The following is a 20,563-nucleotide window of genomic DNA, read 5'->3' on the forward strand; positions in this document are numbered from 1 at the left end:
TATATATATATAAATAAATATATATATATAAATACAGATATATATAAATATATATATATATAAATATTAATATATATATATAAATTTATATATTAATATTTTATAAGAACATATATATACATATGAATATATATATAATATATATGTATAAATATATATATAAATATATATATATATATATTAATATATACATATATAAATATATATATATATAGATATATATATAAAAAAATATATATAAAACAATATATATATATATAATTATATATATATATCATTATATATATTAATATATATTTATATGTATGTATATGTAAATATTTATATATAATTATGTATACACATATATTATATAAATATGTATATTAATATATATATATATAAATATGTATATATATTTAAATATATATATATATCTTTATATATATTTATATATAATTATATATACACATATATTAATATATAAATAAGTATATTAATATATATATAAATATGTATATATATAAAAATATATGCATATATATCTTTATATATGTATATATATTTATATATATATATAAATAAATATGTATATATATATATATAAATGAATATATAAATAAATATATATATAAATGAATATATAAATAAATATATATATATATATATAAATGAATATATATATAAATATATATATATATAAATAAATATATACATATATATATAAATGTATATATGTATATATTAATATAAATACATATATAGTAATATATGTATATAAACATATATTTATATATACAGTTGTGCGCAAAAGTATTCGACCCCTACCAAAATTGTCTTATTTCTTGGAATTGATACTTCAATAATCTTTAAAACCTTCTTTAACGACTAAGTTCGAATAAACTGTATAGTTTTCAACAAAAAATAATAAAAAGTAATTAGTGCTTGATAATATAAATAAATTTATTTACAAGAATAAAAATATGGATGTTGCAAAAGTATTCGACCCCTTTTCATTAATACTTGGTTGAAGCTCCTTTGACCTTGATTACTGCAAGTAAACGTTTACTATAACATCTAACGAGACTTCTACATCTGTCCACTGGAATTTTAAGCCACTCTTCTTGACAGTACTGTTTTAATTCAATCAAATTAGATTGTTTTCTTTTATGTACCGCAATTTTTAAATCATGCCATAAGTGCTCAATCGGATTTAGGTCTGGAGACTGGGAAGGCCATTCTAGAACTTTCACCTTATTATTCTTTAACCATGCCTTAGTGCTCTTTGAAGTGTGTTTAGGATCGTTGTCCTGTTGAAAGGTATACCTCCTTCCATGCCCCAACTGGTTCGCAGACGGAACAAGATTTTCTTTCAGTATGGACTGATATTTTACTGAATCCATTCTTCCATCGATTATGGTTAATCTTCCAGTTCCATTTATACTGAAACAGCCCCACACCATGATTAATCCACCTCCATGCTTAACGGTTGGAACGGTATTCTTCACATTATAAGCAGTATTTTCTTTTCGCCAAACATAGCGTTGCTGGTTGTGTCCAAATAGTTCCACTTTCGTTTCGTCTGACCAAATTATATTATTCCAGTAATAAATAGGCATTTCTAGGAACTTTTTTGCAAAATTTAATCGACCTTTTGATGAGCTTTGGAAAGTAAGGGCTTCCTTCTGGCAATACGTCCATGCAATCCGGCACGATTTAATGCCCTACGAATAGTTGACAAGTGTACATCTGAGCCAGCATTCTTCAAATCGTTCTGCACGTCCTTTAGGTTAGATTTAGAGTTTATTGAAACTTGTCTAACAATTTTCCTAGCCCCACATGTCGTAATTTTTCTTGGACGACCTGCTCTTGGAAGACTTGATACAATCCCTTTTTACTTTCCATTTTTTGATAATGGACATAATAATCGACCGTGGTATAGAAAAACGTTTGGAAATTTTTTTATAACCTTCTCCAGACTGGTAGGCATCGATTACTTTCTTTTTAATGTCTTCAGAGTACTCTTTGTTCTTTGTCATAGTTGCAGATTTGTTGACGTTGAAAAATATTTTTTCTTTTACTTGAAACAATTATTCAATCATTCAATATGGCATTGAAGTTCAATTTGACCTGATTTTAGATTCAGTAGAGTCATAAATATTATGTATAGGAAATAAATACAAGGTCAGACTAAAATGATAAACTTAATGACACTTTTATTTAAACTTTAAATTAAAGGGGTCGAATATTTTTGAAACATCACTATTTATATTTTTTGTAAATAAATTGATATATATTATTAATCTCGATTTACTTTTCCTCATTTATTGTTGAAAAATATAGAATTTATTCATAATTAGCCGTTAAAAGGCGTTATGAAGATTTTTTAAGTATGGATTCAATGAAACAAGAAAATTTAGACGGGTCGAATATTTTTGCGCACAACTGTATATATAAATATATATATTAATATATGTATATAAACATACATTTATATATATAAATATATATATTAATATATATATATAAATATATATATTAATATATATAAACCTATATATAAGCATATATATAAACATATATATAAACGTGTATATAAACATGTATATAACCATTATATAAACATATATATATATAAACATATATATATATATAAATATATATATTAATATATATATATATATGAATATATATATATATAACCATATATGTAAGCATGTATATAAACATATATATAAGCGTGTATATAAACATATATATAAGCATTATATACACATATATATATATAAATATATGTATTAATATATATATATATAAACATATATATAAACATATATAAGCATATATATAAATATATATATAAGGGTGCATATAAACATATATATATCAACATATATATAAACATATATATATATAAAAATACATATATATATATAACAAATATATATGTATAACTATATATGCATAAATATATATATATACATAAAAATATATATCTTCATAAATATATATATGTATAAAAATATATATATATATAAAAATATATATATATAAATATATATAAGTATATATATATATAAATATATATGTATATAAATATATATATAAATATATATGTATATAAATATATATGTATATAAATATATATGTATATAAATATATATGTATATAAATATATATATAAATATATATATATAAAAATATATATATAAATATATATATAAAAAATATATATATATGAATATATATATATATATATAATATTTTTTTTTTTTTTTTTTTTTTTTTTTTTTTTTTTTTTACAAAGGCATCATCACATTATCAAGGCCCAGAGGCCACTCAAGGATAAGGGTTAAAGAGTGTACAGTAGAAGTTGGTCAATATAGTAATCATTAGTAATGAAAATTTGGTAAATTTAATAACTTATATGGAACGGCTCATCAAGAACTTATTTACCTTAGACTTGAACACAACCATATTGTAGTCAGCTGGGAAGCAGGAAAACGGAAGACAATTCCACAGGCGTGCAGTTCTAAGAAAGAAGCTTTGTTCATGGAATCTATGTTTAGGTTTAGGCACAGATAAAGAGTGGGGGAAATTATTGATAGTGTTTACAGCTAGACGAGTGTTTCTTGTGAAAGTTTGGCGAGGGGGGACCATAGATTGAAGCTCAGTTGAACACTTTCCATGAAAATAACGATACATCAGAGACAAACTCGCAACATCTCTTCTGTGAGATAGAGGTTGTAAGGAGGAGAAAAGGACATCTCCTACGAGGCTACGAAGTCTATTTTGAACTCTATCAAGGCAGGACAAGTCCTTTCTAGCAGCTCCTGCCCAGATGTGGCAACAGTATTCCATCCTTGGACGTACCTGGCTCTTATATAGATAGAGAATAGCATCAGCAGTGAGATATCTACTGGATCGATAGAAAGATCCCACCATTTTTCCAGCATTTATTTAAATATTTATAAATATATATAAATATATATATATATATTCATATATATATTTATTAATATATATATATATATATATAAATATAAATATATAAATAAATGAATATATATATAAATATATATATGTAAATAAATATATTTATTTAAATATATATAAATATATATAAATATATATAGATATAAATAAATTTATGTGTATATATAAATAAATATATATATAAATAAATATATGTGTATATAGAAATAAATATATGTGTATATAGAAATAAATATATGTGTATATATAAATATATGTATATATATAAATAAATATATGTGTATATATAAATAAATATGTATATATAAATATAAATATATATGTAATAAATATATATGTAAATATAAATATATATGTATATAGAAATATATATGTATATATAAACATAAATTTATATGGATATATACAAATAAATATATATAAATAAATATATATAAATATATATGGATATATAAATAAATATATATATAAATCAATGTAAATATAGATAAATATATATAAATAAATAAATATATATCTACAAATATATATATAAATCAATATATATAGATAGATAAATATATATAAATATATATATATATATATATATAAATATGTAAAGCAATGTATATATATAGATAAATATATATAAATAAATAAATATATATCTATAAATATATATATAAATCAATATATATATATATAGTTAGATAAATATATATAAATATATATATAAATAAATATAGATAGATAAATATTTATATATAAATAAATATATATAAATAAATATATATATATAAATAAATATATAAATATATATAAATGTATATATATATTTTTATATATAAACATATATATTAATATATATATATAAATATATATTAATATATATATAAATATATATATTAATATATATATATAAATATATATATTAATATATATATATAAACATATATATATATACATAAACATATATATCAGCATATATATAAACATATATATATAAATATATATATATAAATATATGTAGAAAAAATATATAGGTGTATAAATATAGATGTATAAATATATATGTATAAATATAGATACATATATATAAATAAATATATAAATGTATATATAAATATATATATAAAATATATATATATAAAAATATATATATTGAAATATATATATATAATATATATATAAATATATATATGCATAAAAATATATATCTTTATAAATATATATATACATAAAATATATATCTTTATAAATATATATATATATATATAAATATATAAAAAAAAATATATGTATATAAAAATATATATTAAAATATATATATTTATATATATATAAAAATATATATATATAATTATATACATATTAATATATATATAAGTTATTATATATATATATATAAATAAATATAATTATATATATATAAATATATATATATGAATGTATATATATAAATATATATATATGAATATTAAATATATATATATATTAATATGTACATATATAAATATATATATATAAATATATATATATAAATGTATATATATTGATACATATATAAATAAATATATATATATCATTATATATATATAAATGTATGTATATATATATTTTTTTTAATTACATTTTCACCCCAAACTAGGCAAATTGCAACTTTGGTGTCGGGGGCTACTATCAGGGGCAACAACTACTGGGGTACTATGTAGGGATTTGGGCAGCAAGGTGTCGGTTCACATTACACTGTAACTTCTGCACGTCAGTACTGTTGGGGAAGCAGGGACCTGGAATGAGATTCCAGAGTCTAGCGGTTCTGGGGAAGAAACTATTGGAGTAAAAAGATCTTTTACATCTAGGGATCTCTACAGTGTGGCGGTGGGATTTAGCAACCTGTTGCGTTTGTCGAGGGTGCTCACGTCATGGAGGCACAAGTGATTGCAGTTCGTCAGAGCATTCACCACTAAAATACTTGTAGAAAAGGCAGAGGGATGCAACATTTCGTCGATGGGACAGAGGCTGAAGCTTAGATGCCAGTTCAGGGCCTATCAGGTTTGCGACTCTCTTTTGAATCTTGTCAAGGAGCGAGAGACTAGTAGCAGATGCACCAGCCTAGATGTGGCAGCAATAATCCATACATGGGCGAATGGTGGCCTTATAGAGGTACAGGATACTTTCGGGTGTTAGTAGTTTTCTAGCACGGTAGAGAGAGCCCACCTTTCTTGCAGCGGCCCTGGCAATGCCTTCAATGTAATTGTTCCAACTCATGTTTCCTGTGAACGTTAGGCTAAGGAGTTTGAAAGATGGACTCTCAGATAAAGAGTCGTTGGCCATTGCTATTGGTGGTAGAGAGGGTTTCTTGTAATTATTGAATGAAACTAGTTTAGTCTTGGCAGCATTGAACGTGACTAACCACTTTTGTCCCCATTCCACTACAGATTGGAGGTCTTCCTCTAGTGTTTCTGCCATTTCTTTAGAAATGTGTTCATTCGTCTTCCTGTCGTGCCTGCCATAGAGTGTAGTGTCATCAGCATATATACCCATCTCAGAGGCTATGTTGTCGGGGAGGTCATTTATGAATATCAGGAACAATAGAGGTCCAAGGATAGAACCCTGGGGCACCCACGCATTTATATCATATTGTTTAGATGTACGACCGTCGAGGACAACCTGGATTTTTCTCTTATCTAAGAAGGATTCCATTATGTTAATGTAATTATGGTAATTATAAATATATAAATATATATATACGTATATAAAAATATATATATAAATATATATATGTATATATATATTAAAATATGAATAAATATATATATGTATATATAAATATATATATATACATGTATTAATATACAAATAAGTATGTTAATATATATATATATGTATATATATAAATAAATATATATATATCTTATTAATATATATATAAATAAATATGTATATATAAATAAATATATATATAAATAAATATATATATAATATATATATTAATATATATATATATTAATATATATGAATATATATGTATATATATAGATATGTATATAAATATATATATAAATACATATATAAATATATATATATGTATAAATATATATATATGAACAAATATATATATATATAAATATATATATATAAATAAATATGTAAATATATATATTAATATAAACATATATATCAGCATGTATATAAACATATATATAAGCGTGTATATAGACATATATATAGCCATGTATATAAACATATATATATAAACATATATATATATGTAAATATATATAGAAAAAATATATATGTATAAATATATATGTACAAATATATATGTACAAATATATATGTATAAATATATATATATAAATATATGTATATATTAATATATATATACATATGTATAAAAATATATATTTATATAAAGAAATATATATATTAAAATATATATATGTATATAAAATATATATATATATATATATACATAAAAATATATATCTTTATAAATATATATATGTATATAAATATATATATAAATATATATAATATATATATATATAAATATATATATGTAAAAATATATATATTAAAATATATATATATGTAAATATATATATATTAAAATATATATATATATGTAAAAATATATATATTAAAATATATATATATATATAAAAATATATATATTAATATATATATAAAAATATACATATATAATTATATATATATATAAAAAATATATATATATTAATATATATATTGATATATATATATAAATATATATATATAAAATATGTATATATATTAATAAATATAGAAATATATATATATAAATATATATATATGAATATATATATATAAATATATATAAATATATATATATGAATATATATATATAAATATATATATGAATATATATATATAAATATATATATATATATGAAATATATATATATAAATATATATATAAATATATATATATAAATATATATATATGAATATATATATATAAATATATATATATATATGAAATATATATATATAAATATATATATAAATATATATATATAAATATATATATATGAATATATATATATGAATATATATATAAATATATATATATATATGAAATATATATATATAAATATATATATATATATGAAATATATATATATAAATATATATATATATATGAAATATATATATAAATATATATAAATATATATATATATATATATATAAATATATATAAATATATATATATATATATATATAAATATATATATATGAATATATATATAAAAATATATATATATATATATATGAAATATATATATATAAATATATATATAAATATATATATATAAATATATATATATATAAATATATATATAAATATATATATATATATATAAATATATATATAAATATATATATATAAATATATATATATATAAATATATATATAAATATATATATATATAAATATATATATGAATATATATATATATATATGAATATATATATATAAAAATATATGGATATAAATACATAGAAATATATAAATATATATATAAAATATATATATATATATAAAAATATATAGATATAAATACATATATATTAATATATAAATATATATATATAAGTATATATATATAATTATATATATATAAATAGATAGATATAAATATATATATAAATGTATATAGATCTCTATATATAAATATCTTTATAAATGAATATAGATCTATATATATAAATATATATATAAATGTGTATAGATCTATATATATATATATATATATATATATATTGCAATAGACTTCGAAATGCCCTGGTATAAAGAGTCCCTTCTATCCCCCCTAAATTTTGCCTGTATTCTTATATTCAATAAATGATCCACTCTATATCTACCAATATATAGTTTTGTGTCTTCATTTCATACGCTTGTTGTCCTATTGTGTAAGCTCCAATAATTACTGTTGAGCTTGGCATTATCCGGATAAGTCTGCTTTTGGCGAATATATCTCTCTGTTCCTTTTGTATTAAGCTTAATATAAATGTATATATATATATATATATATATATATATATATATATATATATATATATATATATTAAGTAATGTTTTATGATAATTTAAAATATAAAAATCAAATTATAATCCAATTAAAAATCCGTTTCATAAGAAGGAACAACAACAAAATCAATTATCTGTACGATCGTTTCGGAAAACAATGCTTTTTATTGTGGTATACATCAAGTTACGTACAATAATTACATATACTTTTTTTATAAGCAACGTCTCCTCGTCAGCAAATTTTGAAGGGTTTTTATTGAATGTAAAGACACCATAAATAAACCTAGCATTATAAAGTAAGGCAGATGAATCTGAAAAAATTGAAATAAAAGGTCTGGATTTAAAATTTATAAGAAAATTAATATGGGTTAGAGATATAAAATAAATAGAGTAAAATATATATTTGAATTTACATTATAAGTTTGCTTTAAAAATATATAGGGATATTTACCTTTTAATTTTTCGCTTTTTGAAATCAGGAACTATGGTTGAAATACTCATTTAGATGTTTGCTATAGCTTTTTATCTTACTGAATGATGATGTTTAAAAGGGGGGGGACGCCTGTGCAATAAATTATTTCCGTTAGCGTATTTTTGATTTAAAGACACTACGGTTTATATTTCAATTGTAAGGGGAGATAATTGTCATGTTTTCTTTACTTTATTTATTTGAAGGGTGTCAGGGAGATAATTAGTCTAACTTAATTTATAAAAAAAAAAAAAAAAAATTTAATCTATTTTTACTAATAAGTAATTTTGAATGATTTAAGGTGGTTTATATTTATTAAATTTAAACCAACGTTTATGACTGCATGTAAATATAAGCTCCTGTCTTGAATTTAATAGTGTGGTTGTATTTGTTATATCTTCATATTTTAAAATTTTTAGGGTCTCTTTTGTACATAGTGCACAAAATTTATCTCCTGGTTTATATGATTTGCAAATCTCAATTATTCGCTATTTTAAGTTGAAAGAAATATTGATATTTTTTAGTTGCCAAATATAGTTGGATAGAGTAGTTTGGTTTGACAGGGAGTTATTTTTAAAAGAATGTTTGTGCGTGGAAATTCTATGTTTTATTAGGCCAGATGTGGAGCCAAAATATATTACCTCTTGCTTATTGTGATTATTTTCCGTTAGGTCCGTTGTTGGATTATTATATGGTGGGTTGATTTGTAATTGATCGGTAGATTGGTTTAAGTTGGTGTTATTATTTAATCTGGTAGTTGAGTTATGGCTGTTAATAGGTTCATGTAGATTTGGAGTTTTTGATACTGTGCAGCTATAGATAACATTTTTAATTTTACATGAGCCTTGTAGGGGACATTTATTTTTTCTTCTACAGTTACAGTCCGATGTATTTTGTATAGTTGTATTTTGTAGCTTATTAATTTTCTTATCATTAGAGCTAATTATTTTCTGAAGGTTAGGCATAGTAGAGTAAGAGACTTTAATTGTGTTCTTATTGAAATTTTTATTATATCTATGGGGGGCTTTAAACTTCTTATCTAATATTTTTAAAAATTCTCTGGCTATGTTTGTCTCTAGGTTTTTGGAATATGGGGGGGTTGAACCATAGGATCTCCTTATGTCTATTCTTACGTTTACGGGTTTTGGTTTGCTGTTTATCTGTATTATTATCTAATATTTGTGGTTTGGTTTTATCTTTTTTGTCTCTTGGGCATTTTTCTTAACTCGTATACGGGAAGACATTGCCATATTATATGTTATTACGCTCTTAATAGGTTTATTTTCAATGCAGTTTATGTTTCTATCATTTATGTTTGTGAATTTAATTTGTGAATTATATCCAGAGTTTTTAAGGGCCTCATTATAATATTTTTCATTTTTGGTAAATATGGATTTAGTAGAAGACAGTGTAGAAATTCTTAAAGCGATATTGGGAACTATTGATTTTAATATTGATTTAGGGCGGTTTGATTGATTGTGGACATATAGTAGTGATTGGTTAGGTTTATGATAGGGTTCAAAGGTAGAATTCTCAAGATTTAAGGTTATGTCTAAGAAATTAACAATTTTTTTATTAGGGTCGATTTTTATACTAAGTCCATAATTTTTAAATAATTTATGTAGAGCTTTAATTGCTTTTTCATAATTTTTATTAGTAGAGTTAGTTACGAAAAGTGCATCATCTCTATATAGTCCTCCTTCAAGTTTGAACTGTTTATGGAGTATACAATGTATTTCATTTAAAAGGAAAAGGCCAACTAGATCAGTGACCTGAGTCGAATCCGTCGATCCCATTTAAATGTTGAAGTGGTTAGGGGTATTTTTCCTGGTCCAATATTTATTATCAAATGTTATTAAAGACTCTCTAGCTATAAGTATTTCGTCTTGAGTTATATTAGTTAATTTTCGTGCCATTAATAGAGATTTATTTAGTAGGATAGGTGATATAGATTGGTAATATGATTCAATGTCAAAAGAAAGAAATTTAATGTTATTTTTATCTTGAATGTTAGAAAACCAGTCGATTACTTGGTTGGAAGATTGCCATAGTGGGTATTTTATTATGGATTTAATTTTGGGGATAATTCTATCTAATATGTTTTTACAAACTAGTCCTATATCTGATTTCGAGGGGCAAATGAGTCTAATAGTAGGGTTAATATTAAAGCTTTGTTTGTGGTCTTTTAAAGTAAATCTCGGGGTACCTGGTACCGTTATTTCTGTGTATTTATCTATTTTAAGTTTAGTTAAAATGTTTTTTGCATCATTATTTATTTTATTTAGTGCTGATTTATTAGTAGTTTTATAATTTTTGTTAAGTTCTTTATATATTAGATTTTTATATTGTATATAGTCCATTGTGTAGAAATTCCCAGTTTTATCTGCCGGTACTATCAGTTTATTTTGGTGGCTTTTAGAAATAGATTTTGAAAATTTATTTATTTTTTTAAGTGTTGGAGTGATATATTTTTTATTTTTCTTAAATGTAATATTTTTAATCAGGTTGATTGAGTCATTTTCAAAATTTTCAGTGTCTTTGTTTCGTTTAGGGTTTTTGTATGTTTTTAGTCTGTAGTATTTAGCTGCTTTTCTTTGTTCATTGTCTTGTCTGAGGTTGGTTTCTTTCATTTCTCCAGGTTGGTGGTGTATTGGTTCTGTGGTTTCATTTTGGTGATTATCAAAATGGTAGGCTTTCCATCTCAAGTTCCTTATAAATATATTTATACTTGTAATTAAGCTGGTTATAAAGGTGTCTTTAGGGGGTATGGGGATGCATTTGGTTGATAATTGCAAGTCCTTCTTATGAAACATATCTACAATTACGTATATAAACTCGACCTGTTATAGGGAGCTAATAATTTAAAAGGTGATTAGAACAATAGTCTAAAGAGCTGAGTGTATTTTAATGTAACAGTGAAATTACGATCGTACAGATAATTGATTTTGTTGTTGTTCCTTCTTATGAAACGGATTTTTAATTTGATTATAATTTGATATTTAAATTTTAAATTATCAATCACATTACTTAATATTGAATTAGCTCTAGGACATTTAACTATCGAGCTTATTATATATCTAAATTACAACGAGCACTTTCTCTTTCTTGTATTTTAATTAAACTAGTAATTTCACTGTTACATTAAAATACGCTCAGCTCTTTAGACTATTGTTCTAATCTCCTTTTAAATTATATATATATATATATATATATATATATATATATATAACAAAGTTAGGGTGTGGGTAGGTTGATGCCCCCCCCCCCGTTAGGGAGAAAGGCAAAACCACTTAGTATCAAGTTGTTTATATAAGAAACCTGAGAACTCTGTGTGTTAAAGGTTAACAAAAACTGTATTTACTAACTGTTTATTTAGTTCGATCAGATCTTTGAAGCAAGCCATTGTGGTATTTTTGTAAATGATAATTTAGATTATGGACTGAGAATTGAATTTCTAAACAAAACAGAAATAATATGCACGTGATATTCAGAGGGCGATATAATTGTTTGTATATATATCAACAAGTCAGATGGACAAAATGAAGAGAATGCACAGAGCAGAGCAGGCTCTTGACTGGGAAATTCGCAGATGACAGTCTCTCAGATGGAAAGATAGAAACACAGTCAAAGCGGAGTTAGCTCTTGACTTGACACATTTCTTCACACAAGTAGAATGATCCAGCAGAAGTTGAACAGGTTGGGCTACGAAACTATGACTCCTCCACCATACTCTCCAGACCTTTCACCTACTGACTACCACTTTTTCAAGCAGCTCGACAACTTTCTGCATTAGAAATGCTTCAAAAACTAAACAACAATTGAAATGATACAAGCATATTCAGAACAAGTGAAAAGTATTTTTCTTGTGAAATTGTGTTAGATATTGGAGTGTTTCTGACTCTATAAACCCGCAATTTCCATAAAATTTCTCGAGTGTGCTTGGCAGATAACGGGAATCACTGGAAAAAGCCGGGCAAGCCTTATTACAAAAAATGCAAATTGTTACAACCACCCCCACCCCATATTTATATAAAACCTGCAGATCTTCGTTTAGTCAGAACAAACAGTTGAAAAGACATGCATGTCCGCAACAAGTAGAAAGACCCTGCAATGTTGAACATCAGAAACTTCAATAACACCCACATTAGTCAACAGAAAAGGCCCAATTCTTCTCCACAACAATATCCAACCACACATTGCTAAACCAACACTGCAGAAGCTGAATGAATTGGTCTATGAAACTCTGCCTCATCTACCATACTCTTCAGACATCTCACCCATTCACTACTAATTTTTCACAAGTTTACAAGCCATATTCTTAGCATAATAACACATCGCTTCCTTCAGAAAGAATTATAAGAACTGTACTGTTTTTTTTGTTAATATATATTTGGTGCAGAATCGTTTATCCTGTTTGTTTTCTTTTACTACACAAAAAAAATCCACGGCTCTCTTTCGACGACGTTCGTCATTAAGAGGGTACACAACAAATTGGTCAAGGATATATAACTATATATGTGAGAAAAAATTATGAGTTATGTCTTCAGGCGTTCTGGCAAAAACATTAGCTAATGTATGTATGTATATATATAGTCATCCACATGTAGCACTGGTTCACAGCTCATCAGTGCGGCTAGACAGATATCAACTTAGGATATTTGGTATATCTTTAATAAATATATATATATAATGAAAATATATATGGCAATTAAGCTACACAGAATATTACCTGTTTCATTCTCGTGAAAATTCATCAGGCTGAATTACCATATATATATTTTCATAACTTACTACTTAATTATTGAGTACTGTTGAAGTAAATATTGAAAATTTGCACATAAAATTATATCTTCATATATTTATGTGATTAAATGAAGTAATTATATATATATACATATATATATAATGAAGTAATTATATATATATATAATGAAGTACTTATATATGTATGTATATATATATATATATATATATAATATATATATAGGGAAGAATCTTCATGTAGCTGCCCCTTTATAAGAAAGGCACAAAAATTATAATTTCTGTCTTCAGACGTTCTAGCAAATATCTTTACAAGTGTATCTTAAATTGTATGTACTAAATCCTACTCTCTGATATGTTTTTTGTTTATTTTTACCTTGCAATGCTGGGTATATATAGCTAGTAAATAATAAAAAATACTTTGAGTTTGTGGTAAAATATGCTTGATTTATTTATAGGTACAATGTCTGGCCACACAGAACTGAAACCATATTCGTGTACGCTTTGTGGATCTACATTTTCACAGAAAGCAAAGCTAAATAGACATTTGGATATACACAGTGGTAAGAAGCCATTTTCCTGTGACGTTTGCAGTTCGTCATTTTCTAGAAAAGAATGTTTGAAGGCTCATATGCGTGTACACACTGGCGAGAAACCTTTTTCCTGTGGAATATGTGGGTCTTCTTTTTCTCGTAAAGGAAACTTGACGGTGCACCTACGTGTACACACTGGGGAGAGACCGTTCTGCTGTGAGATTTGTGAATCTTCGTTTGCTACAAGTGAAGCCTTGAAGGTACATTTACGTGTACACACTGGAGAGAAACCATTTTCGTGTGAAATATGTGGGTCTTCATTCTCACAGATTGCAAACATCAAATCACACATGCGGACACACACCGGTGACAAACCATTTTTGTGCAAAGTATGTGGCTCTTCTTTTTCACACAAATCACATGTTAAGCGTCACATGCGTATACACACTGGAGCAAAACCATTTTCATGTGACATTTGCGACAATTCATTCTGCACCAAATCAAGTTTGGTACAACACACACGTACACACACCGGTGAAAAGCCGTTTTCATGTTCGATATGCAAGACGTCGTTTGCCGTGAAGGGAAATGTTACAAAGCACATGCTTATACACACTGGGAATAAACCGTATTCATGTGGGACATGCGGCTCCTCATTTACAGAGAAATCCGATCTCACCAAGCATATGCGTATACACACTGGGGAGAAACCATATTCATGTAAAACGTGCGGATGTTTGTTTTCTCAGAGTGGACAGTTGAAAAGACACATGCGGGTTCACGACAAGTAGAAAGATCCAGCAGAAGTTGAACAGGTTGAACTACGAAACTATGACTCATCCACAATACTCTCCAGACCTCTCACCTACTGACTACCACTTTTTCAGCTCGACAACTTTCTGCATTAGAAATGCTTCAAAAACCTAAACAAAATTGAAAAGGTACAAGCTTATTCAGAACAAGTAGAAAGTATTTTTCTTGTGAAATTGTGTTAGATATTGCAGTGCTTCTGACTCTATGAACCCGCAATTTCCATAAAGTTACTCGAGTGTGCTTGGCAGATGATGGGAATAACTGGAAAGAGCCGGGCAAGCCTTATTACAAAAAATTAAAATTGTTACAACCATCCCCTCCCCATATTTATATAAAACCTGCAGATCTTCGTTTAGTCAGAACAAACAGTTGAAAAGACATGCATGTTCGCAACAAGTAGAAAGACCCTGCAATGTTGAACATCAGAAACTTCAATAACACCCACATTAGTCAACAGAAAAGGCCCAATTCTTCTCCACAACAATATCCAACCACACATTGCTAAACCAACACTGCAGAAGCTGAATTAATTGGTCTATGAAACTCTGCCTCATCTACCATACTCTCCAGACATCTCACCCATTCACTACTAATTTTTCAAGCATATCAACAATTTTATGCATGAGAAATGCTTAAAAACCTAAGCGATATCAAAAATGCCTTCAGCGACTTCCTTGCTACCAGAGCACAAAATATTTACATTACTGGAATAAATACAATTTTTTTGCATTGGCAAAAGTATGTGGATTCTGATAGTGCTTATTTTGATCAATAAATTTTTGCTTGAGCTGAAGTATGTTCATCTAAATTTAAAACTTATAAACTGCAAGAACTTTCTTCTCAACTTGATATATATATATATATATATATATATATATATATATATATATATATATATACTAGCAATGGGTACCCAGTGTTGCCTGGGTGTACATGAATTCCGTTTGGAACACACCTGCTATACTAATCATTTTCATAGCAGCGAATGCCCGTGTGATCACAAAAAAAAAGTTGCCAAATAGATAGAACCCCTAAAAAACTGAAGATCTACCAAAAATTAATTCCAAAAACAATTACATTTTTCATCATTTTATGTTTCTAATGTAACTCTCCCCCCTTCCAAAATAAAAAACTGAATTTGTCAAATTTTGGGATTCATTTTGTTTATACAATTGTTAGGTGAAAGTACAGAATGGTGTCATAAAAATTAATTAAATTTATCATTATTTTATGTTTCAAATGTAATTTCCACCCCCACTACAAAAAACTGTATTTGTCATGTTTTACCAGGTCTTGTTGAACGCTTTGTGGCTAAAAAGTGGGTGTTCATTTTACATTAAATTTATATAGAAAAGTGATCCCCCACTTTAAAATGGTCATTTTTTTTCTGCTTTCATATTATTTATAAAGGCTGTTTGAACGTATTAGGGCCAAAAAAGTAATTTTTTTCTTAGTGGTTAAATGATACTAGGTCACGTTATAAAAATTTACCTTTTTTTAATTAGAAATTTAAGTTTGCAATTGATGAGATTAACGTGAAAAAAGAAAGAAAAGTGTAAATTGTGGAATTCAGAGGGGGGGGGGTCAGTAGGTGTATCAGAATTTTTCTAGGAATTTTTCACACCCCTAACACGAAACTGCAAATAAAATATAAAAATCTCGTAATTTCTCCGTTAAAAGTGGGTTATTTATTTTCTTTATGGATTATACTTCCAAAGTAAACTATTGAAGTTGTTTTAAAAGTAATAGAAATATTTTTTTTAAAACAGTAATGAATTTTCCGAACTCAATATTTTTCAATTTTTAAACTTTGAAAATCTATCAAAATTTTTCTATTGATTCTATTTTTACGATATTTTAAGGGTCAATGTGAAATTTTATGTTCTTTCCAATAAACCGAATATAATATTTTAGACAAACGTTTTTTTTTAAATTCACGCCCCCACCCATTTTCAAGTTTCTATTAAAAAGTAAAAAATTAATTTACTCACCGAAAAGTAAATAATTAATTTACTCACAAATTGAAGAGAAAAGGTCGATAAATAATACATTCAAATTTAAAACAAAAACAAGTAGTGTTTTTTAGAATTTTACCTGTAAAGTTTGAAGTTTAAAACCTTTTTTTAACCACGTTATTTGGTTTTTCTTTTTTTTAATGGAACCTTGGTCCTTGCTCCTTTAATTGAAAAAAAATTAGGGCTTGAATTACATTTTTCGAGGAGTTATAAGCTTGGAAAGACAGGGGGTCGAATAATTCACGCCTCCCATTTTGAAATGTCTATTAAAAAGTAAATAATTAATTTATGTACCAAAGTCTTATATATCACAAATTGAAGAGAAAAGGTCGATAAATAATATATTCAAATTTAAAACAAAAAAAGAACAGTTTTTTTAGAAATTTGCCTGTAAAGTCCGAAGTTTAAAACCTTTTTTTTTAAAAAAAAAACACGTTTTTTTTTTAATGAAACCTTGGTCCTTGCTCCTTTAATTGAAAAAAAATTAGGGCTTGAATGACATTTTTTGAAGAGTCATAAGCTTGGAAAGACGGGGTGGAATTATTCACTATTTTCACGAAATTTCTGATACACCTAGAACTGCACGCCTGTGGAATTGTCTTCCGTTTTCCTGCTTTCCAGCTGTCTATAATATGGTTGTCTTCAAATCCACTGTAAACAATTTCTGATGAGCCATTCCACTTAAGTTAACAAATTTACCGATATTCCATTACTATCGATAACTATATTGTCCTTTTGACTACTATACACTCTTTAACCCTTATCCTTGAGTGGATTCTCGGCCTTGATAAGTGGTCACGCCTATAAAAAAAAATGTATACCGAATTAATTTTTTTCGTTTAAAAATTAAATTATTTCGTTTTCCTTAATAAAATTTTATTTTTTCATAAAAAAATTGGTAAAACTTGTGGAGAAGGCTCTGTTTTATGGTTGTTTTTAAAATGGAACGGAAATTTAAATTTGGTCCTTGCTCCTTTAATTGAAAAAAAAATTAGGGCTTGAATTACATTTTTTGAAGAGTCATAAGTTTAGAAATATGGGGTGGAATTATTCTCTATTTTCACGAAATTTCTGACACACCTAGTGGGGCAGTAGATTTTTTGGGGGGGGGGTATTAAACGATGCTGGGTCAGTATGTCGCATTGTAAAAATTTACCGATTTCTGTAGAACTGTTTAAAGAATAATAATAACAAACAAATGAAATGTTCCAAAGATTCTAAGGCGCAAATAACTCTAAAAGTTTTTTTAAAAATTCGATGTTGGAATAATAATTCCAAATAAATTAAATATGTTATCAATATAATTGTTTAAAATTTATTAAATAACAATTTTAAATAGAACACTTAAAACAATTCTCTCGCTAGAAACATTAATTATGATACTACTATTTAACAAAATCGATATGCAAATGACGTATTTTCTTTCTTGTATCTAGTTTGCAAGAATGAAACTATACATAGAAATAAATGAAAGCGTAAAGTAAGGAACCTTTTGTATATGTTAATGAAATTGTGAACAAACAGACAGACAGGAATACGAATTTTTATATATAGATACATATAAACACCAGATGCACCCTGTATATATATATAGAGTGCATCTTGTGTTTGAGACTTCAATGACAGCTTCTATTCGAGACCTAAAACTTTGGCAGGCCTGTATAATAGTAAGCAGACAGCGAACAATAGTTGGGGCAATAGACAAAGAAAATATTAGAGATTCCAATACAAAGAATGTGATTATAAATGAAATCGTCACATGCAAAGTCAGTGAGATAAAGAAGGCTGGGCATTTGTCACCACTTTTTCACCACAAGCCAACCATCAAACCCACGCACCTTTCAGTAAATGTCAAACCAAGAATAAGAATTTGTCACAGAAAAGCTGATTGACGTTCATGGAAAGTAGAAAATATTTTCCTGTGAAATGTGTGGATCTTCATTTTAATGTTAAATAAAAAAAAAACTTCCATTTTGTTGAATTTGTAATTATTTTGGAGATGAGTAAATTGTGTAATTTTTTATTCAATTATTTGGAACATTATTCTCATCTTTTATTTCTTATTTTCATGACATTTCGGCCAATTAGTCCTCTGGCCTTCGTCAGGTTAACCACGATGGGATAGGAATGTCGAATAACTATATCCACAGAAATTGCTGCCTTCAATAGCCATTGTTATCTCACCTTATAAATTCAACTGATCCAATGGATAGAAATGCAGAATCTCTACGATTCCAAGTGACCATTGTCTAGAGGTAGCAGTTTCGATCCCACCCAAAGCCAGTCAGAGGATTAGTTATTAGACATTATTATCCTGTTGTGATTAACATGACGAATGCCAGAGGAATAATTGGTCGAAATGTCGTGAAAACAATAAATAAAAGATGAGGATAATGTTCCAAATAATTGAATAAAAAAAATGTCCATTTTATTCTACATTTTCTGTTGCTGGATTTTCTTGTAAGCCCAAGCTGAAAAGGCATGCGAATAGACATAGATATGTCTTTTGATCATTACTTACTTGAGTTTGTATGTTTAATAGCTTATGAATTAGAGATATCATTTGATTCAACGTCTCTACCCACTGTGCTACAGGGCCCGTGGATAGAGATGGTAAATCTCTACGTTTCCAGGTGTAAATTGTCTGAAGACAGCGGTTTCAATCCTACCCAAAGCCGGCCAGAGGCTTACTTGGCCAAATCGTGGTGAGACGACAACAACTATGAATGGCAGTAATTGCTGAGAATGCAGTTAAGGCATTCAGAGTTCTTATCACATCACAGTTACCACCTGACGAAGGCCAGAGGAAAAATTGGCCGAAACGTCATGAAACGACAACGAATAAAGATGAAGATAATAGTCCGCAATAAATAGATTAATAAAGAATTCCAATTAAATAATTTTTAATTATGAAATAGCAGATGAATATATGGCATAGTGTAAG

General features: G+C 25.7%; 1 protein-coding gene across 1 annotated transcript in view; it reads left to right on the top strand.

Annotated features, from left to right (window-relative positions):
- The window catches only part of LOC145269170 (uncharacterized), a 61,798-nt gene that overhangs the window by 14,043 nt on the left and 27,192 nt on the right, over positions 1-20,563 (top strand). Inside the window, exon 2 of the mRNA XM_080124779.1 lies at positions 14,717-15,580. Coding sequence (XP_079980905.1) covers positions 14,717-15,580 — 864 coding nt within the window. The remainder of the gene's footprint in view (positions 1-14,716; positions 15,581-20,563) is intronic.

Source organism: Euprymna scolopes, chromosome 45 (assembly GCF_053919585.1).
Source record: "Euprymna scolopes isolate OS-2025 chromosome 45, ASM5391958v1, whole genome shotgun sequence".
NCBI classification, from domain to species: domain Eukaryota; kingdom Metazoa; phylum Mollusca; class Cephalopoda; order Sepiida; family Sepiolidae; genus Euprymna; species Euprymna scolopes.